The sequence below is a fragment of the Rhinatrema bivittatum genome, unplaced genomic scaffold (assembly GCF_901001135.1).
Source record: "Rhinatrema bivittatum unplaced genomic scaffold, aRhiBiv1.1, whole genome shotgun sequence".
Lineage (NCBI taxonomy): Eukaryota > Metazoa > Chordata > Amphibia > Gymnophiona > Rhinatrematidae > Rhinatrema > Rhinatrema bivittatum.
The window spans coordinates 32,072-53,925 of NW_021820945.1; the positions used below are offsets into that span (position 1 = coordinate 32,072).

Sequence of the window (21,854 nt, forward strand, 5' to 3'; positions counted from 1 at the left end):
CCCGTGGGAATTCATCGCACCCAGGGCACACCGAGCGGCTCTGAAGATCGACGAGGGGTAGAGAGTCACAGCCCAAAAGGAGGAACAGCTTTCCACCCTTACTCCCGCTAAGCCCTCCCCCCACCCCCGAGGACCACACACAGCGCGCATCCCAAGAGGTGATCCTATGCCTGGGAACAGCTCCCGGCTGGAAGAGCTCAGGAGTTCTGACCTTATGTCGGTTCATGGCGGCAGAGACCCGCACCCCCCACGGTGGTTACTCCTGCCCTCCGGAGCTCTGAGTCAGCCGGAATAAATGCTGTTACCTCAGAGGAAGGATGTGGTATTCGATGACCGTGCACCGGACTCTGTCATTATCTTTGCTCCTGTGGGGGAAAAAAAAAAAAAAAAATGAACAGACCTTGTGGAACCACCGCTTAAGCTGCAGCCTGGCCCCTTCCAAATTGAGATAGGGCTCATAGTCATCCACTTGGTGGCCCCCCCCCCCCCCCCACTCGCCTATGCCCTACTGTGAAGGGGGTCTCATTAACCCTCGTCAGCTGTCGATTCGCCACCTGGGGCTGGTCCACGACACCATCTCTTCAAGTGAGACTACTAATGAACCCAGGCAGGGATTAGAACCCACCTGCCAACAAAGGCTTACACAAGCTTCTGTGTGGCTGGCGCCTGTCTGCTGGGGGAGAGAGAGAGAGAGAGAGAGGCAGGTTTCTCGCTGCGGGGAACTTTAAAATAATAGAAACCCTCTTGCCTGCTGGATAAAGGTTTGATCTGTCCCGTTGGCCTGTTTTAAAGTTAAGGCACCACAGTGATGATGGCCTAAAAAAAGTTGAATTTTTTTTTTTTAATATTTCTCTCACCAGGGCAAACGTTTGCACTTTCCCCCCTAGCCTGCAGGATAGCAGCTGTGCCCTGGGACACCGAGCTAGCGATCTGAGGGAAAAGCCAGCTTTTACGCCGACACGTCAGGCTTTTTCCTCGGTTGAGTTGCATCAGCAAATATTTCAGTTATTTACATAGAAACGTTTTGACTGCTTAGCCTATTGCTCGCTCGTTATAGCTTAAAAAGTCGGATGACACAAATTCACAAAAGAATTAAAAAAACAAAATACAAAAAAACCCCCACACAACGCAGCCTGTGCTTTGCATTCTGTTCTCACTCTGCAGTACCCGGGCACGAGAACAAAGGATTCTGACCAGAAAAAAACCAAGCACACGTTGCTGGAAAGTCTTAGAGCAGAGACATGCAGGCAACCCTGAATTTGAATTACTATCTAGTCATTGGAAGGGAGAGGGAAGCTTCCAGACCGCACCTTGTCCCATCCAGCAGACAAAAGTCCGCCATGTGGACCCGGCTGATTAAAACTGAGGGTGGGAAGCCCAGATGTACAAAGCCTATTCCCACCCGCCAGGGGAGCCTCGTTTGGCCACCTGACCCATCGTGGGATAGTTCCCAGCAGCGAGGGCCGGGAGGCACAATCTATTCTGCTTAACTCTCGCAGGAACCGGCCTGAAGCAGGCGTGGGCTAGGAGGCGGCAGATTCGTGCATCCATGCAAGTCCAAGGTTTGCCTACAACAGCCCAGGTTGATTTCCTGGACATCATGCATCATTAAGTTGAAAGTTTTGCCTCTCTGATTCTGTGCTTGGCCCTTCCCATATGATAACCATATCATCAAGGTTGGGGGTGGCACCTACAGAATCACTTTACTGACCTTAAAAGTCATTCTCTGGGCCTGCTGAGATGCATCCTAGGGTCGGCAGGTCTCCCAAAACAGCAACCAGAGCAGAACGTGGTCAAGTCGAGAGGCCTAGCACTGTCCAGTCTTTGCGCAGACTAGGACTGAACCTTCTATTGGCCAAAAGTCAAAAGATATCATGTTTGGTGCGAGAAGGGCCTACAGTCATAGTTTATCAAATGTCATTGTACCGAGACTTCAGCTGTTTGTTAGACTGCACTGGATGGCCAGGGCTCTTTGCTTTCCTGCCTTGCTAGCTTTGTCTCAGAGACCTCCTCCCTCCCTCCCACCTCAGACGTGATTTACACAAATACCCTCCCCCCCCTTAATAGCTGCTGAAGGAATACACACACCCCCAGTCACCCCTAAGTGAGGCTCAAGGCCCCTCTAGCTGCATCACTGAGATCAATGACAAGAGGCACTATTTGATGAAGGCAGCGTAAGGATACACTACAACAGGCTTTCAGAAGAAGTGTGTGTGTGAGTGTGGGGTGGGTAGGGGGCATATCACAGGTTCCCCGCAGGAAATAACTTCAGTAGGACTAGAAAGGCATGCTCTAAAGACTAAAGGCTCTGGGCCAGGCAAGGAGATGAAGGCACTCTAAAAACACAAACGTTAAGTTTCTGCTTGACATGCTCCTAGGAGAACAGCGCCATTCAGAGAGAGGCATCAAAGCAAAAAACTGTACAGAAGGGTAGCAACAAACGAGTCAAATTTTCTCAAATTCATAAAAATATGTAGATCTCATCTTAAATAAGGTGCACGTTTTGGTACAATAATCAGTTCCAGTGAAACTTGTATAAAACATGGTATCGCCATCATCAATAAATACGATTTTTAAAAAAAATGCCCATAATACTGAAGTCCTTGCTCACAGGAAGGCTGGATTTGGGCTTGTTTGCTTTTTTTTCCTCTTTGGCCATTTGGTTTACATTTTGGTTTTGCAGGACAATCGATGCCCCCTCCATTATTCCTCACTCATGCGCTGACGAATCTCAGAAGGCAACAGGTCGAAAAGGGTGTTCTCAACAATGAGACCACCGCGCCTGAGGGAAGTGCATTCGCCAATCTCCAAGGGCAGGACCTCCAGTCGGTTTCCTTTCAGCTCCAGCTTGGTTAGCAATGTCAAGTTGGCCACACGAGGAGACAGGACACTAACTCTGTTGTTTCCAACCTTTAAAGTTTTGAGCTTCCTGCAGAAGAAAAGCTCATTGGGCAACACCTCAATGCAGTTGGAGCTAATGGAGAAATATTGGAGGCACTGGAGAATTCCAACCTCTGGCGGAATCTCCCGGATTTCATTGTTGGACAAGTCCAAATGTCTTAGCTTGTTACAAAGGAAAAGCTGTGTAGGCAGAATTAAGATCTTATTACGGTTGAGATAGAGTTCTTCCAAGCTTCTGAGCTTCCGGATATGGTCAGGGATGTAGGCAATGTGGTTGCACCAAAGCTTCAAGCTGGTCAACTTCCGGCAATGCTGGAAGCTAAGAATCTCTTCAATAGTATGGAGACAATTTTCCTTGAGGTCTAGCTCCTGTAGGTTGGTCAAACTGAAGATGGCATGGGGGATCCTCTCCAAGTCGCAGTGGATCAGTTCCAACTGCCGGAGATAGACAAGCTTCTTCAAGTTGTTCAGTGTCACCAACTTGGTGCCATCATTGTGAATGCAGAGTTTCTGAAGGTGGGTGGCCACGTCCGTGATGGTGGGAGGCACTTTTGACAGGTTGCTTTTGAGGTTAAGGACCTTGAGGTTTTTCAGATCACGGAGACTTTCAAGAGAGATTGTTTTGGAGAGATCTTGAGATAAAAATCCAAAGAGATGGAGCTCTTCCAGGCTCCGAAGGTTATAAATCCACAGTGGGATCTCCTTGATATCTTCAAATTTTATTCTAGCTACTTTGAGATGGTCCCTGAGATAGGACAAAGATGCATATGGGAGCTTCACAGGGCAGTTATACAGGGACAACTCTTCTAGATGGACCAATTTGGAGATCAAAGGTGGGATCGTAATGTCAGTGATCAATTCAAGTTTGAGGGCCTCTATTTCTGTCACTTCAAAGATGGTGTCTGGGAGACCAGAGAGCTTAAATAGGTGAAGCTCCAAACGATTCTGTGAGTTCTTCTGGAGCTTCTGCCTGAGCTTATCCACTGTCCATTCATGGTTTAGGTTCAGCTGCATCAGCTTGTTCTCACTAACCTCAGAAAGGAAAACAGCAAAGCGCTTGGAATACAGGGAGTCATACTGGTCAATTAGATAGAGCATGAAAGCAAAGTCGTTCTTCACGTCAGGAATGTCGCTGATGCCAGTTTCCTCTCTCACGATTTTAAAGGAGTATTCTTTCAGGGGCCGATGGAAAAGCCAATAGAGCGTGTAGAAGCAAGTGAGACCATAGACCCCCAAGAAGCAGATGTAGCTGATGGCCAACTTGGAGAAGAGGTGGGCTTTGGTGTGATTGCAGCAGAAGTTGTCATAGCCGGTCATGTCTTCCATCTTCACACTGCAAGGAACTATGAAGTGAATGTTCCTGACCAAAACAGCATTATAAATTGTTATCAAGACAAATTTGAAGACCTTGAGGATGGTTTGTCTCATGTACATGGAGTAGAGGATGTCACCCTCTTCCACGTGCAAGCGGAACTTCTTCACCTTCTCAAATAAGGCTTTTGCCTGCTCACCTTCTTTTTTGTCCAGCAGACTTGCCGTAGAGGACTCTGCTACAATTTTGTCAGGAATGGGCACAATGGATGGATCTTTGCTGGGGCTGACTTCTGCACTCTCCTCCAGGTTGCTCGGCTTGAATTCCTTTTCTAAGTCTTGGTTCACTTTCTCCTGGTTCTCCCCAGACACCTCAGAGAGGGCCCGGGTGGTCCACGGTGAGTCAAAACACTTGCCCAGGATAGAGATGAAGTGCTCTATTTTAGAGCTGGTCCCGGGGAACTTAAACCAGAAGTTCCCGCAGATGATGAAGATAAGGGTGTGGATGACCACCAAGTACGGGAAGTATTTGGCGTACCAGTGCAGGGCCGTCTCGTAGCACATCTGGTTGATGAAGTTGTACTGCTGGATGTCCAGGTTGTTCTTCAGACCGTTCATCTCCCGCGCTTCCGCCTTTGGCGAGACCTCGGAGGACGTCTCCGTGGAAGCATTGAATGCCCTCTTGGTGAACTCCTCACAGGTGATGTCCGAGACGCCACTGGCAGAGATGTGGTTGGGGAGGCAGATAATTTTGTCTTGCATCACCTGGAAAGACACAGAGAAAGAAGGGGGCGGCATGAATATATAGAGCTGGGAGTTAAACCCTCATCATTATTCAGATCTGTCCTGTGTCTGCTGCATATCTACGGGTGATGGAAAGATGCTTTCTTCTGTTCTTTGGCTTTTCAATGCAAATCGGGATTGACCTCTACTGGGGGGCCTGATTCTTCATTCATAACATAATTAGCTCAGGGCGAGCGTCGGATGTGGTGCACTTGGATGTCAGTAAAAAAAAAGTTTGATACTGCCCCACACAGGAGACTCTTCAATAAACTGTTGTGGGTCCCAAGGTGGTGGATTGGATTAGAAACCGGATTAGTGATGGACAACAAGAGGATGGTGGTAGAGTTTGTTCTAAGACATGAGGAGTTATCGGTGGCGAGCCTCAAGGAATTGTACTGGGGCCAGGTTCTGTTCGATATCTTTGCGAGCGATATCGCAGAAGGGTTAAGCTGGAAAGGTTTGTCTGTTTTTTGGGGGGGGTTTTTCGCAGATGATACTAAGATCTGCAACAGGGTGGATGCTCCTGCTGGAGCAGACAGAATGAGGAGCGGCCCGCGAAAGTTTGAGACGTGTGTGTTACGTTGTAACCCGCACCGAACGATGGACGGCGCGGGATATAAATATTTTAACGATGAAGGAAAGATTTAAAAAGACCGTCAAGTGCCTGGCGGCTGAGATTCAATACAAAGAAATGCAGAGTCGTGATTTTAGGCTGCAGAAATCCAAGGGGGGGACAATGCAGGATGGCCCCCGTTCCACCTTTTTTTTTTGATTTGAGAGAATATTTTTTACTTCTGAGCCTGAGCAGGTTTAATTAACGTACGGAAATGTTTCTTCGTAGAGAGGGCTGCGCATGTACGGAACGGCGTTATCAGGGGAGGCGAACAGAAATATACAATTCACAAGAGAACCCGGGATAAGGCCAGAGGATCCACAGTTATAAGATAAGGTAAAGGCAAGTGGAAGGAAGTCCAGATGAGTTTTGCACTGATTTCTATGTTATGTTTCCAACTGGCTTCCCATCCCCGCATGTAGTCCAACCATTGTAACGTCAGTCCTCGGCCGAGACCTGCAGACCCCAGTGCATGCCCCCCCGAACCACTCTTGTGTTGTTGGAGCAACGTTTTCACTGGGTCAACGCAACCCAGCCATGGACTGAACAATGCATGAACCGAAGAGGTTCCCGCTATCCCACACTGCATGTGTACACTGCTCAGCAAAGTCCACGGGCAGAGCCAGCGTTTCATCCGCAATGTTCAGAAAACAAGATGGCAGTGGTGGCGACTCCCAGCCCTGGACAAGGAGGGGACCTGGCAGCCCCTCACGCCGGGTTCGGGAGGGAGCCGGGGTCTGTGTGGTTGGACAGTGGGTGGGTGGGGGAGGGGGGGGGGTTAAGCTTTTGTTGCGGGTAGGGGGAGTGGATCCAGCTGTCAGGATAAAAAAAAAAAAAAAAGACCCAAGACGGCCTCTTCCTCCTCCCCACCACCACCCTCCTTAACCCAAATAAAAGCAATGCTGGGCCTGTGCCGAGGCGAGGAAAGCAAACCACGTGAGAGAACCCCCGCCAAAAAAGGGATTATTATTATTACTCCGCACGCAAACAGAGAAAGGCCCAGCCTGGATAGGCAGCTCCTGTCTGTATGCGAAAACAATTTTAATTATTCCCTGCAGAGGGGAAGAGGGAGGCCATTAAAAGATCAAAAGGAATGGGAGGGATGACTGCTCGCTGCCTACACACAAGATCTGACTTTAGAAATCTTGGGTGTGCCCAGAGCAGAGGGCCTGGGGGCCAGCAGGTTGGGGGGGGGGGGGGGGAGGCTGCATGCACCCAGCAGCCTCCCTCCCGCAGGGGAAACCTGCAGAGCAGGCCCGCACTCGCACGCTCCCGGAATGCACGTGGCCCACACACACACGTAAAAGTGTGCGCAGCGCACGCCTGCATTTCTGGACCGGGGGGGGGGGGGGCGGCTGACGATTACCGGGCTCGCCGGAGGGGTTTTCCCATGGTGCACGTCGGGCACAGAGCCCATATCCCCCCCTCCCCCCTGCCATGTGACGGAAAGAGAGGGAGCCGGCACAGGGGCCTCACACCTGGCACTCGGGACCGGAGCTCACCCGCCAGGTTCCCTGAAACCCCCCCCCCAACAAGGGAGCAACGTGGCAGAGGAGGGGGGGGGGGGCACTGGATCCTCTCTCTCTGACAGAAACCTTTCCCAGAAGTTAAAAGTGAACAGAATGTGGAAAGAGAGAGAAAGAGTGTGTGAGAGAGAAAGAGAGTGTGTGAGTGAGAGTGTGAGAGAGAGAGAGAGTGTGAGAGAGAGAGAGAGAGAGAGTGTGTGAGAGAGAAAGAGAATGTGAGAGAGAAAGAGAGTGTGAGAGAGAGAGAAAGAGTGTGTGAGAGAGAAAGAGAGTGTGAGAGAGAAAGAGAGTGTGAGAGAGAGAGAAAGAGAGTGTGAGAGAGAAAGAGAGTGTGAGAGAGAGAGAGAGTGTGTGAGAGAGAGAGAGTGTGAGAGAGAAAGAGAGAGAGAGAGAGAGAGGAGTCTCAGTGAGCAAGGCCTGCCCGCTGGTTCATTACTGAGAGCGAGCAGGAAATGCCACGCTGGAGCTGCAGGGCCCTCCGGCAGCGCAGACATCCTGCCCGCCTGTTTCCCTTTCCAAGTCACTAATCCCACTGGCTGGGGTTTGTCTCCAGGTCGCCTGCGACAGGGCTGGGGTTGAGGCAACTGCACAGCTGGGCAGGGCGGCCATCTTGAATCCCAGCCAAGCGTCCCCCCGAACGTGTTTAGAATGAAAATCACCACGATTTCCGTATTTCCCCCCCACCCCCCGGTTTATTTTAATTAAAATGTGTCTGTTTCGTAACTTATTTTTGGTTTGAGGGGCTCCTCTCTGTCTGGGAATAAGCGAAGCGAGTTAATGTTCGATCCTGACGTCATTCTGAGAGCCACATTGCCTCCCCCCAAACCAAACCCGGCCAGCAAGGCCCATTTTCACGACCACTTGAGAGGGCGACGCCGCTGAGGTTTTTTTTTGGGGGGGGGGGGGGTGAAAGACGAAGGGAAGAGATATTTTAAGAGGGTGACCCCCCCCCCTGGAGGCGAGGCCTAGCCGAGGCGTCCAGGGCGATGACAGGACTGAGCCGGCTTTTTCATCCCCCACCCCCCGCGCGACGCACTCACGGCGCACACCCGGAGAGGAGCACGCCCCGCACCTCCCTCCGTCACGCCCACCTGAAGGGTACAGCCGAAGACGCCTATCATGAGCATGGCGAGGGTGATGTACTCCGCCAGGACATCCCACCAGGGCTTCAGGACCCTGAAGGCCGGCTGCTGCTCCGTGAACTGCTTGAACTCCGCCACGGGTATCATCTTGCCTGCAGAGGGGGGGAGGGAGAGAGAGAGAGAGAGAGAGAGAGAGGAGAGAGGTCAGGAGGAGGAGAGCTGACTGAGAGGAGCAGGACACCCCCAACTCGCGTGGGGGCAAAGCGAGGAAAACCGCAGCCGGTCCAGGTGCAAGTAGAGGAGGAGCAGGAGAGCTGGCAAGGTTTTTCCAGGAGAGGGGTGGAGGGGCGGCTACAGCCTCAGTAGGTGAGGAGCGACCGCCCCCCCAATGAGGGGGCAGCAAGGTGCGGGGAGAGGCACGAATTTATTCGCGAAACGTTGGATTCAGGCCCCTCCCGTCCCTCTCATCGCAGGCGGGCGCTGCCTGCGGAGCGGGTGCGAGAGGTGCGCAGAGTCGGGGAGGGAGGGGGCATAACGTGGTGGTGGTGGGGGGGGGGGGGCAGGACCTGGATGTCTTCCTATTCTATTCTATCCGTTCACCTCCCTCCTCCACCCCTCGCAACCTACAAACCCTCCTTCCTCCAGTTTCTGCCACTCATGTCACGCTCTCGGGGCGGCCCGAATCTTATCAGGGAGCTGCAGTGGCTGGGACACCCCCTACCCCGTCCCACAGCAGAGAGGGAGAGGGGAAGGACGGGCCCCACCCCTGCCTCTTATCTGGAGGAAGAGACGCTCCCAGAGTGTCAGGGCAGGGCCGGGCGCTGTGTCCCCACTGCGCCGTGCGCAGACAGCAAAAAACCAAACAGGCCACAAATTTGGCAGGGACCGCACAAGCCCCGGCAGTGTCAGCTTCTGTACATCAGCCACGCTGTACGTCCCCTGCGTGCCTGGGACGTACAAAGCATTAAATAGTGTCACACAGGGAAGGAGAGCAGATACAATGGCAAAGAATGAAATTCACTTGCAGGTGCCTGATCAGTCAGAAAAGCTGGAATATGCACCTCTAGGACTAGAGGATCAGGGGACGGGAGCAGGGATACAGAGCCCGTCATCTCTAGGACTGGAGGGATCAGGGGATGGGATACAGAGCCTGTCACCTCTAGGACTGGAGGGATCAGGGGATGGGAGCAGGGATACAGAGCCCGTCACCTCTAGGACTGGAGGGATCAGGGGATGGGAGCAGGGATACAGAGCCTGTCACCTCTAGGACTGGAGGGCTCAGGGGATGGGGGCAGGGATACAGAGCCTGTCACCTCTAGGACTGGAGGGATCAGGGGACGGGAGCAGGGATACAGAGCCTGTCACCTCTAGGACTGGAGGGATCAGGGGATGGGAGCAGGGATACGGAGCCCGTCACCTCTAGGACTGGAGGGATCAGGGGATGGGAGCAGGGATACGGAGCCTGTCACCTCTAGGACTGGAGGGATCAGGGGATGGGAGCAGGGATAAAGAGCCCGTCACCTCTAGGACTGGAGGGATCAGGGGATGGGAGCAGGGATACAGAGCCTGTCATCTCTAGGACTGGAGGGATCAGGGGATGGGATACAGAGCCTGTCACCTCTAGGACTGGAGGGATCAGGGGATGGGAGCAGGGATACAGAGCCCGTCACCTCTAGGACTGGAGGGATCAGGGGATGGGAGCAGGGATACGGAGCCCGTCACCTCTAGGACTGGAGGGATCAGGGGATGGGAGCAGGGATACAGAGCCCGTCACCTCTAGGACTGGAGGGATCAGGGGATGGGAGCAGGGATGCAGAGCCCGTCACCTCTAGGACTGGAGGGATCAGGGGATGGGAGCAGGGATGCAGAGCCTGTCACCTCTAGGACTGGAGGGATCAGGGGATGGAAGCAGGGATACAGAGCCTGTCACCTCTAGGACAGGAGGGATCAGGGGATGGGAACAGGGATACAGAGCCTGTCACCTCTAGGACTGGAGGGATCAGGGGATGGGAGCAGGGATACAGAGCCTGTCACCTCTAGGACTGGAGGGCTCAGGGGATGCGAGCAGGGATACAGAGCCTGTCACCTCTAGGACTGGAGGGCTCAGAGGATGGGTGCAGGGATACAGAGCCTGTCACCTCTAGGACTGGAGGGATCAGGGGATGGGAGCAGGGGATACAGAGCCCGTCACCTCTAGGACTGGAGGGATCAGGGGATGGGAGCAGGGATACAGAGCCCGTCACCTCTAGGACTGGAGGGATCAGGGGATGGGAGCAGGGATACAGAGCCCGTCACCTCTAGGACTGGAGGGATCAGAGGATGGGAGCAGGGATACAGAGCCCATCACCTCTAGGACTGGAGGGATCAGGGAATGGGAGCGGGGATACAGAGCCCGGCACCTCTAGGACTGGAGGGAGCAGGGGATGGGAGCAGGGATACAGAGCCTGTCACCTCTAGGACTGGAGGGATCAGGGGATGGGAGCAGGGATACAGAGCCTGGCACCTCTAGGACTGGAGGGATCAGGGGATGGGAGCAGGGATACAGAGCCTGTCACCTCTAGGACTGGAGGGATCAGGGGATGGGAGCAGGGATACAGAGCCTGTCACCTCTAGGACTGGAGGGATCAGGGGATGGGAGCAGGGATACAGAGCCTGTCACCTCTAGGACTGGAGGGATCAGGGGACGGGAGCAGTGATACAGAGCCTGTCACCTCTAGGACTGGAGGGATCAGGGGACGGGAGCAGGGATACAGAGCCTGTCCCCTCTAGGACTGGAGGGATCAGGGGATGGGAGCAGGGATACAGAGCCCGTCACCTCTAGGACTGGAGGGATCAGGGGATGGGAGCAGGGATACAGAGCCCGTCACCTCTAGGACTGGAGGGAGCAGGGGATGGGAGCAGGGATACAGAGCCTGTCACCTCTAGGACTGGAGGGATCAGGGGACGGGAGCAGGGATACAGAGCTTGTCACCTCTAGGACTGGAGGGATCAGGGGACGGGAGCAGGGATACAGAGCCTGGCACCTCTAGGACTGGAGGGATCAGGGGATGGGAGCAGGGATACAGAGCCTGTCACCTCTAGGACTGGAGGGATCAGGGGACGGGAGCAGTGATACAGAGCCTGTCACCTCTAGGACTGGAGGGATCAGGGGATGGGAGCAGGGATACAGAGCCCGTCACCTCTAGGACTGGAGGGATCAGGGGATGTGAGCAGGGATACAGAGCCTGTCACCTCTAGGACTGGAGGGATCAGGGACGGGAGCAGTGATACAGAGCCTGTCACCTCTAGGACTGGAGGGATCAGGGGATGGGAGCAGGGATACAGAGCCCGTCACCTCTAGGACTGGAGGGAGCAGGGGATGGGAGCAGGGATAAAGAGCCCGTCACCTCTAGGACTGGAGGGATCAGGGGACGGGAGCAGGGATACAGAGCTTGTCACCTCTAGGACTGGAGGGATCAGGGGATGGGAGCAGGGATACAGAGCCTGGCACCTCTAGGACTGGAGGGAGCAGGGGATGGGAGCAGGGATACAGAGCCTCTCACCTCTAGGACTGGAGGGATCAGGGGACGGGAGCAGGGATACAGAGCCTGTCACCTCTAGGACTGGAGGGCTCAGTAGCTTCCACCACTGACTCAGTTCTTGACATCAGGAAGGGTGACCCACTTGTGCTGAAGAGGAGCTGGATTTTGTTTCAGGAATTAATCTGCTGGACATTCCAAGTACACGTGACTTCACGTGCAGGCCAGTAATGGATTCAGAGTGGTAGCTTTCAGCTAAACCCAACTCAGAGCAGAGCTGGTCATGCCAGGAACTAAATTACCATAGCACCATGAATAATGTGCACCACTAATGCAGCCCCCAGCTCTCTCTCCCTTTCCTAGAAACAGGCAACAGGCGTGCAGAAAACCCCCCTGTGCCACTCACGATAAACACATCCAGCCTCTGCCCTTACTCCATCACTGCTGCAGTGGCACTGACCCTGCTCCACCTCCCCCCCCCCCCAACTGTGCTTATCCCAGGCTTTACCCCTCACTCCCAGCACTCCCGGTGCCTCTCCGTGAACCACCTCCAGCCCGTCCATAGCCTTTTACGGGCTGCAGCCTTCAGAACTGGACTCAGTACTCCGGGTGAAGAGCAGGGGATTGGTTAGAGCAGCAGAGGGAACCAGGGAAGCTCGGGGTCTGAAATCCTGCTTCTCCCACCGAGGTCCCTCGTGACCTTGGACAGATCACCTCGCCCCGTGTCACGTCAGCTGCAAACGTAGGGGCCGATGCAGTAAAGTGCGCTCAGGCCGAGCGTGCACCGTCAGCTCCCCGTTTGGACGCGCGTTTTCGACGCGCTATTTTTACCCCTTAATCGGTAAGGGGTAATAGCGCGTGGGAAATGTGCGGCCGACACCCCCCCCCCCCCCCCCCCCCCCCATCGAAACTAATAGCAAATGCATGTTGATGGCCCCTATTAGTCATTCCTAGCGCCTCCTTTTACCGCCGGCCCTCATTTGCATACGGGCAGATACTGAATCGCGCGCCCGGGACAGCAGGGCGCTCGCCGGCTCTCCCGCGGGTTTTTTTTTTTTTTCATGTATCGGCCCCGTTAGATGGTAAGCTCTCCGGGGAAGGGAAATACCCGCTGTAACTTGCCTGAGGCCCAGGTTTGGAAAGGCGAGAGCGCATCATCCGAGCGCAGAACGCGCAGGGGCATTGGCTGCCTCCCCCCCTCCGTCTCCGGCCGCTGCCCGGTCACGCTGTTTCGCTACCTTGGGATCGTCGGGCGCCGTCACCCCCAGGTTGCTCTCCTGCTCGGGGGGTCGACGCTTGTTTCTCGCCCCCACCCCCCCCCCCTTCTCCCACATCGTCCACTGCTCCCTCAGATTACTGCACCCCCCCCCCCCCCCCCAAATGGCTCGACTCTGCCGTTTCGTCTTCCCATCTTACGCATTCAACCACGTCTCGAGTCTCTTTTCTTTTTTTTTTGGATCGCTGTCTCGTTGCATCTCCTCCCTTCTCAGGGGGGGTGTCCCGCTCTGCAGATCTTAGCATCGTCTGCAAAAGGGACAAACTCAAAAGAAGCAGCCCCGGCCAGGGCTGATCCCGGATTTGCCCCATGGATAACTCTCTCTCCTCGCTTTGACCTCCCCGTGGGTTTCTGACCTTGTCCATCACCTCAGAACCCAGCCCTGGGCCACCCAACGTACTTCTCAAGTCCCCTGCCGGCCTCTCCTTGCTCTCCTGCCCCCCCCCCCCCCCCCCCCCCCCCCCAAGACTCAGCCCCTGGCAGCCAGGAGCGGTGGCCCAGCGAGCCAGGGGCAGCAGTCAGCAGCCGGTGCCCAGAGCCAGCCCCCTGTCTGCAGAGGCCCAGCAGCAGCAGCAGCAGCATCTAAAAATAAGCAATCGATATATTACAACAGGACATCCGACCCTGCTGCCAGCCCCCTCCGCCTCCCGTCCGAAGATGGGAGCGGTCCGAGCCGCGTGCCAGGAAGCAGCGCAAGCGAGCCAGGCAGGATTAAGTCAAACGCCACGCAGCTCGCAACTTATCCCTGGGATCCTACACCCTCGCAGGATGACATCCATGGCCCCCCCCCCTCCCCTTAAAAAAAAAAAAAATCAAAACACAGTCATATAACACTACTGCCGTCACCTTAACAAAAATCGGGGATTCTCCTTCAAGCTCCCAGGGTTATTGGGTTTGTAGTCGGAGGGGCTGTGAATGATGAGAACCAAACTCAAACTCATTCCCGGGTCAGGTCGTGCTGCCAGCCTCCCCGGGCTACGCCACATCCCGAGGGGGAGGGACCCAGCAAACCCAGCTCAAATCCTGGCCACAGAATCCGGGTTTTAGAAGGTGATGCAGCTTCCAATCCCACTGCTGCCACCAACTCTCTCTCTGCGTGACCCTTCAGCGGGCCGCTCGACCTTCCTGTGCTCCGGTTCAGAGCGGGAACTCTTCCGAGCAGGGTCCTTGCATCCATGCCTCGCGCCCAGCTCTATGCCCAGCAAGGGTGCCCAGAGGATACTCCGTAATAATTCTTACTGCCAGTAACAAACCTGGCATAGTATTTATACTTCAGCATTTCTAATCCCAGGGGTGGTGGGGGGAGGAGAGTGAGAAGTTTTCCACCTAGCCAATGACCCGCCGAGCTGGTTTAACCTCTCCAGCATGGCTGCACTAAATTGGTCACACCCAGAAATTACTGCTGGCTTCCCGCCATCAGGGAGAGGCTGAGCCAGGCCTGGATTCCCCCACCCGTCGTCACCCCTTGTATCCCAAGCTTCCACTTTCTACAAATATGGAGCAGAAATCACGATTTCAGAGATAATACAGGGGGGGGGGGTGTCAAGCCGTGACTGGCTAAGCCCACCCCCACGGATCGGGGGCAATCTGGGCAGCCTGCACACTCAGGACACTGCATCAGCTGCTCCGGGCAGCAGGAGCAACTCTTGGTGTTGTCTTCTGCAGGGCAGGATATGTGGTCTCTAGTGGGGGGGGGGGGGGGGGAGATTGCCTGCAGGCAGACACTGTCTAGGCTCACCCACCCTGCCCCCACCCTCTGCTGTCTCTTGGTGCCCAGTCCCCCCCCCCCCCCGCACACGCATTCATCCCCGGAAACAAAACCCATTGGAAAAATTGCCTCAGGGACATTAGAGAGACTTCAAAAGAGCCCAGGCCGTGGATTCACAGGCTCACTGAGAACAGATTCCTCAACACAACAGCTTCCTTCCCTCTTCTGTTATTATTCCTAGATCTACTTCCTATTGCCATGTTTTTACAATTTTTTTTTTCAGAATAAAAAAATGTATTTTTTTTTGTTCATCCCCCATGCTCAAGCTTCTAAATCTTTTAAAATGCTCCTTTTGAAAGTGCTTTTCAGCTGTCCGTGCTGTATTCATGCTTTACGTGTATCAGTGTGACGCCTGCATGGGGCTCTGATGAAGATCTGCTCTTCAGCTGTCTGTGCTGTATTCATGCTTTACGTGTATCAGTGTGGCGCCTGCATGGGGCTCTGATGAGGATCCGCTCTTCAGCCGTCCGTGCTGTATTCATGCTTTACGTGTAACAGTGTGACGCCTGCATGGGGCTCTGATGAAGATCTGCTCTTCAGCTGTCTGTGCTGTATTCATGCTTTACGTGTATCAGTGTGATGCCTCTTCAGCTGTCCGTGCTGTGTTCATGCTTTACGTGTATCTGTGTGTCGCCTGCATGGGGGCTCTGATGGGGATCTGCTCTTCAGCTCTCCGTGCTGTATTCATGCTTTACGTGTATGATGGCTCTGTGGGGGGACAGGGGGCCTCTGGTGCTGATTAGCACAACAACCCCTTCCCTGAGTTACTTACATTTATAATGCTGAGAATAGTCAAGCAGGAGGAGCTTTCAGGAAGTTTAGGACCTTTGTCTGCTCTGTTCATGAAATAAAGGTCAGAATTGTATAGTGGGATCTCAGGGGGGTCTCATTGCTTGTCCCTGGCCCCTTAAATATCCATAATAAAATTATTATTATTTTTTTTTTTTTGCTCAGACGGCTACTGCTTTGGCAGAAAACTTTGACCCACGGAGGGAAAATATAAAATCCAGGCTCCTGGAGGAGATGTGGCTGCTACGGACGAGGGGAGATCAGATTCTGCTCCCAAGGGCCCGGGGGTTCCAGCTCCCGGCCCACGCTCCCAGCACTGCATGAGTCACATCTGGCAAACCGCTGGCCCCGGACACACAAAGGCAGCTTTTATCCGAATGCTTTCTCTCTGCCTGTTTGCAGAACGGTGCGAGGAACGGGGCCAGCCCAGAGCCTGTACCTGGTACCTGGTCGGGAGAGTAAACAGCTTCCAGTTCCAGGGAGGCGGCCCTCTGCCGATCAAAAAGGCACCCTGGCTGCAAAATCTCTTCGCTCGCCCAGGCGGCTAGCCTCGAACAAGCCGGGCAACCACTTGGTGGCTTGCATCTCACGACTGCTAAGCTTGCCGATGACTTTTCTTTTTTTTTTTTGCATAACGTATTACGACCCTTGATATCCTTCACCTCTTGATCTTCATAAGAACATAAGAACATGCCATGCTGGGTCAGACCAAGGGTCCATCAAGCCCAGCATCCTGTTTCCAACAGTGGCCAAACCAGGCCACAAGAACCTGGCAAGTACCCAAACACCATGAAGATCCCATGCTACTGATGCAATTAATAGCAGTGGCTATTCCCTAAGTAAACTTGATTAATAGCAGTTAATGGACTTCTCCTCCAAGAACTTATCCAAACCTTTTTTGAACCCAGCTACACTAACTGCACTAACCACATCCTCTGGCAACAAATTCCAGAGCTTTATTGTGCATTGAGTGAAAAAGAACTTTCTCCGATTAGCCTTAAATGTGCTACTTGCTAACTTCATGGAGTGCCCCCTAGTCCTTCTATTATCTGAAAGAGTAAATAACCGAGTCACATCTACTCGTTCTAGACCTCTCATGATCTTAAAGACCTCTGTCATATCCCCCCTCAGCCGTCTCTTCTCCAAGCTTCTGGGGAGATTGCCTCCGTCATGTACTTTATTGAAACCTACTAGACGTTTGAATATTTCCCTCATTCTCCTTTCATGCTTTCTGTCCTCTAACAAGTACAATCCGACTTCCTTAAGCCTCCCTGGGTAGGAGGCGAGCCACTTCTTTATCCCTTCCATGAACCACCTCCTTCCTCCGGATGGGCTGCAGGTGAGGGTCTCTCTGGTCCACCGATACAGGGCCAATATTGCCTCCTTTTCCCTGCCGTGAGGCTTCCCCTTGCTTTATTTCGCTGACCCGCAACCTTCAGGTACTGCAGATAATTACTGCTGGGTCTCTCTTTCCTGTCCGAACAGTTTCCGGCGCCTCATGGATGTTTGCACCCCAGCTGCAGGGTGTTGCATCCCTTTTGTACTGAAGCACCAGTCCCTGGCCTGTGCTTCCAGTTATTTTGTTTTCACCTTCCCTTTTCGTTTCATTTTTTTTTCCAAGTCCCCTTTTCGTTTCGTTTTTTTTTTCCACCCACCCCAGTGTGGAAGTGTCAGCAGTCTTACTGGAGTCCAGACCGTTCACATCCAACATTCCCCCCCGACCTGCCAGCTCTGTCGTCCTCAAAGGACCGGTGCATTTTGTCCCTGGGTCCGCTGCACGGACCCAAGCCTGAACATACAGGTCCTCATCCGCTCTGCAGTAATGAAGCGCGTTAAAAGTTAACTCTACTTCACACTGGCCAACCGAGCCATCGCGCAGCACAGCTAAGACGAAATGCATTCGCGTCCTTCCAACCCTGTTGCACCCCCCACCCCGAGCATGGAAATAGAGCTGGACACCGATGTTTGACACCAAAGGTTTCTGTGTAAGGTTTTCAGGGATGAGCAGGATGAAGATGGGAGGAGCTGGAAGACAGGCAGTGGCTGTTTTTCCAACGATTTAATGAGGTATCATAGGAGAACATTTCTATGGCACAAAATGTAAAAAAAACCCAAAAAAAAACCCCAACACATTTTCTATGGATTCCGTGAGTTATACCCCGAAAAATCTGCACCAGGGCTCACTGTTTTACCTGAAAGGCTTGACGTCAAGTCCTCCTGGCTAGGACTGGCGTGGAAAGCCTGAACAGCCAGTGGCATTTCGGCGCACCTCCCACATTGATGCCATTGATTTAGGCATCTGCCGCATTGAAAATTGCGCCGCCCTTGTGCTCACGAGGGTAGGAGGTCACAAAATAAAAGTTTTGCTTTTCAAAATTCGCATCCATCTTCGGGCAATGGGAAGCCGGGTGCTACCCAAAGGGCTCCGGTTCACGCGGGTTTACAAACGTGATAGGTGGCACGCAGCCATCTCCTGGGTGCATGGTCCGATAGCGCAGTCCTCACGCACGCTGGCGTCCAGTTCCAGGAGGGAAGAGGTCCCTGGAAATGGGAACCCACCAACTGATAGCAACCAAGCAGGTGACAAGAGTCCAGGTGCCCGAGACAGGTACAGGAGACATGAGAGGAAGATGACGTGAGGTAAGCGGGGGCATCTTGGCAAGCTCTATTTCCAGTGACAGGGAGAGGAAGCTGGCTTAATCTTTCCTGGAACATTTCATACATCTTTGCATCAGCTTCCGGGCTCCTGTCCAAAACAATCCGCCTTCTCCTCTCTCCTGTGACAACAGAGAGGTGGATCCACCCTGCACTCATGCACAGGAGGATTGCAGAACTCTCCTCCCTGGCTGGAATTAAGCTGGGGCAAGGCTTTGTGTTAAAACATTACTGTTACGGCCAAAAAAAATCATTCCCAGGACTCGGTCGTTAGATACGGCAAACAGAAGCATTAGCAGCACACCTGCTGGGTATTATTTCACGCCTGAGAAAATAAAATTACTTCAGGACTTACCAAAAGCTATTCTTGCCTATCTGTTCTGGCCATAATTACAAATCAGGAGGGGGGTGCTGCTGCTGCACTGATCATCATCAGGACCTCCCCAGGCAGACATCGGGCGTAAAGCATGAATACAGCACGGACAGCTGAAGAGCAGATCTGGAGGGGGAAAGATTTGTGTTTAGCTATAATAAAAGGGGCCTTGCCTTTAATTTTTAAAGCATAAACATTGGGACAAAAAAAAAAAAAAAGAAAGAAGACCCAGGGACAAGAACGGAGGCAGAAGCAGGCAGGGCGAGGGTGCGGAGTCTCTGGTTGGTTCTGTGACCTCAGTAAACTATTTAAATCTGTGACAGAATTGGACAACTCTTGAATTTTTTTGGGAGATTGCGTTAGATCACTAGCAGACCATTATTTTATCCCCCACCCCGGTTGGTACGCCCAAGCGACACAGAGCAACCCTGCCAGGACTGGCCCCCCCCCCCCCAGAACGGAGGGTGTCTCACTCTCAGCACCCCGGCCTGTGGGGTCAGCAGCGGCTGTGTCCTCCTCCCTCCCCTGGCACGTGCATTTCGCCACCAGAGGGCTGGTTTTAAGGGGGGGGGGGCAAGCAGAGCCATTGCCCAGACCCCCGCTCCAATAAGGGGAAGGGGGGGTCCCCCTTTCCCTTGGCAAAGCTGAGTGGGGTCACCAAGGAGGCAGGCATGGGCTGAGTCCATAGCTTCCCTTCTGTCCTGGGGGTCCCCACCCGGCCAACCCCATCGCTCCGGCCTGCAGGACCGGGCCTCTCTCGTAGCCCCTGATGCTCGGACACCCCAAGACAGGTGCAGCCAGCACACTGCCAGGTTTGGGTGATGAGAAGGGTGGGGGGAGGAAGCCCGGATGGCAGGAGTGCAGCAGCTAGCTCTCACTGACATGGCACAACGCTGGTGGAGCAACCAGGACATGTTTGACTGATCCCTTGCCCCCCCCCCGTAACATCAAATAACCAGTACAGAGAGGCTTGAGGTCAGAGAAGGCTGTGAGACCCCCAGAGGTGCAGGGCATGATGGCTCCCTGATGAGAGCTGAATTTCAAGCAGCGAAGAGAGAGAGGCTGTGCACAATGATTCCCTGATGAGAGCTGGATGAAAAGGGGTGAGGAGGAGGAAGGAACTGCACAGTGGCTCCCCCTGATGAGAGCCAGATGGGAAGGAGAGAGGCCATGCACGGTGACACCCCTGATGAGATCCGGATGGGAAGCAGTGACCCAGACAGACTGCGGACAATGGCTCCCTGATGAGAACCAGCTTGGAAAAGAGTGAGCAGAGAGGCTGTGCCCTGGTGGGAGAAGTGAGCCAGGTTTCTATGTAACCCTGCACAGGAGCCCACACAAAACCCCTATACACATTATATAAGAGGTGTCACTCTCTGTCCAGTTTGTTTTAGAAACAAAGCAGCTCCACCTTAAGAAGCCTGAGCCACCTTAAGCAGGTTGTGCTGGCAGAGGCAGGGGAGCCTCGTCCCGGCTTGAGCAAAGCCCTCTCTAACTCCCCCCTGGCAGAGGGTGGGCACCTACTCCTTACCAGGACCTACGCAGCGCTGTACAAACACCCACCCCCCCACCCGGGACGAGACTCCGGATCAGAGGCAGCCTCACTCCGGATCAGGCTCAATCGCTCGCACATCTTCAGGGGAGGGGGATCCTGGGAGCCGGATCCAGGTCTCCCCCTCCCCCGCACGAGGTGCTTTAATCCGCCCTCCCAAGTTTCCCTTTTAAAAGAAGTCGATTCGTTTTAAAGTGAACCCCCCCCCCCCCATCCAATGCGGAGTAACTCACCGGGGCTGCGGGCTCAGCCTTCCAGGGGCTCCGGGCAGGGCGCATCCTTAATCCCCCCCGAGGACTGGAGGAGCTGAGGTCCTCGCCTCCCGCCGGTCCACCACTTCCTCGGCGCTGGGAGGGACTGGGAGAGAGGGAGAGGGAGGTTACGGGGCTGCTCGAGGAGGGGAGGGGCCACTCCAGGCAGGAGCCGAAAAGAAAGAGAGAGAAACTGCTCGCTCGCTCCCTCTCTCTCTGTATTTTCAGGTCCCCGGGCAATTAGCAACTTGGCAGGAGGGGGAATGGGAGTGCAGAGGAGAGAGGGAGAGAGCTGCAGAGAGAGAGAGAGAGGGTAATAAATCAGCAGGGAGAGAAGAGGGGGGATTAATGGTCCCAGGCCGGCAGGGATCTGCTGCGCTTCCAGGGCATGGGGTGGGTGTCAGGGGGAGGGAGAGGGGGCCCTGGGGGGAGAGAGAGGCCCGAGCTCCTCTTCAGCTGTCCCTGCTGTGTTCCTACTTCCATTTTATTCTTTATATTTCACCTTATTTATTTATTTAAAGCTTTTTTATACCGAGGTTCAGGTAGAGTTACTAATCACCTCGGTTTACATTTAAACCATCAAACAAATGACATGAGATACGTCTTACAGCGAACAAGGAAGAAGGCGCTGGTCCCCAGAGGGCCCAGGCAATGGAGAGGGAAGGTGCAAACAGCAGCAGCAGGATTTGCATCCTGGCTTCCCTGCTTCTCAGCCTCCTGCTCCTCCACCTCTCTTCCAGAATGACACTAGCACAGCTCTGATGAAGATCTGATCTTCCATTGTCTGTGCTGTATTCATGCTTTGTGTGTATCAGTGTGACGCCTACATGGGGCTCTGATGAAGATCTGCTCTTCAGCTGTCTGTGCTGTATTCATGCTTTACGTGTATCAGTGTGACGCCTGCATGGGGCTCTGATGAAGATCTGCTCTTCAGCTGTCTGTGCTGTATTCATGCTTTACGTGTATCAGTGTGACGCCTGCATGGGGCTCTGATGAAGATCTGCTCTTCAGCTGCCTGTGCTGTATTCATGCTTTACGTGTATCAGTGTGACGCCTGCATGGGGCTCTGATGAAGATCTGCTCTTCAGCTGTCTGTGCTGTATTCATGCTTTACGTGTATCAGTGTGACGCCTGCATGGGGCTCTGATGAAGATCTGCTCTTCAGCTGTCTGTGCTGTATTCATGCTTTACGTGTATCAGTGTGACGCCTGCATGGGGCTCTGATGAAGATCTGCTCTTCAGCTGTCTGTGCTGTATTCATGCTTTACGTGTATCAGTGTGATGTCTCACAGAGCTCTGATGAACATCTGCTCGTGAGCTGTCTGTGCTGTATTCATGCTTTACGTGTATCAGTGTGACGCCTGCATGGGGCTCTGATGAAGATCTGCTCTTCAGCTGTCTGTGCTGTATTCATGCTTACGTGTATCAGTGTGACGCCTGCATGGGGCTCTGATGA

At 53.8% G+C, this 21,854-nt stretch overlaps 1 protein-coding gene across 3 annotated transcripts; it reads right to left on the bottom strand.

The window, feature by feature from the left end:
* Positions 1-1,150: 1,150 nt before the first annotated feature.
* Positions 1,151-20,541, bottom strand: LOC115082314 (volume-regulated anion channel subunit LRRC8E-like). 3 transcript variants are annotated; one of them, XM_029586547.1, is made up of 4 exons: positions 20,381-20,541; positions 18,578-18,721; positions 8,226-8,368; positions 1,151-4,977 (listed from the first exon to the last, which is right to left on the bottom strand). In XM_029586547.1, exons 3-4 carry the CDS (start codon positions 8,361-8,363, stop codon positions 2,704-2,706), a joined length of 2,412 nt encoding a protein of 803 aa, XP_029442407.1. In that variant the 5' UTR covers positions 8,364-8,368; positions 18,578-18,721; positions 20,381-20,541; the 3' UTR covers positions 1,151-2,703. The 3 variants fall into 3 exon arrangements, with proteins under 3 accessions (XP_029442407.1, XP_029442408.1, XP_029442409.1); XM_029586548.1 differs by lacking the exon at positions 18,578-18,721; XM_029586549.1 differs by lacking the exons at positions 18,578-18,721; positions 20,381-20,541 and adding an exon at positions 13,857-14,319.
* Between the last annotated feature and the right edge of the window lie 1,313 nt (positions 20,542-21,854).

Excerpts from the sequence above, each read along its gene's own strand:
- LOC115082314 (XM_029586548.1), bottom strand. The coding sequence starts at position 8,363 with ATGATACCCGTGGCGGAGTTCAAGCAGTTCACGGAGCAGCAGCCGGCC. Across the intron at positions 4,978-8,225 it reads TCTTCGGCTGTACCCTTCAG|GTGATGCAAGACAAAATTAT; the intron begins GTGGGCGTGACG and ends GTGTCTTTCCAG.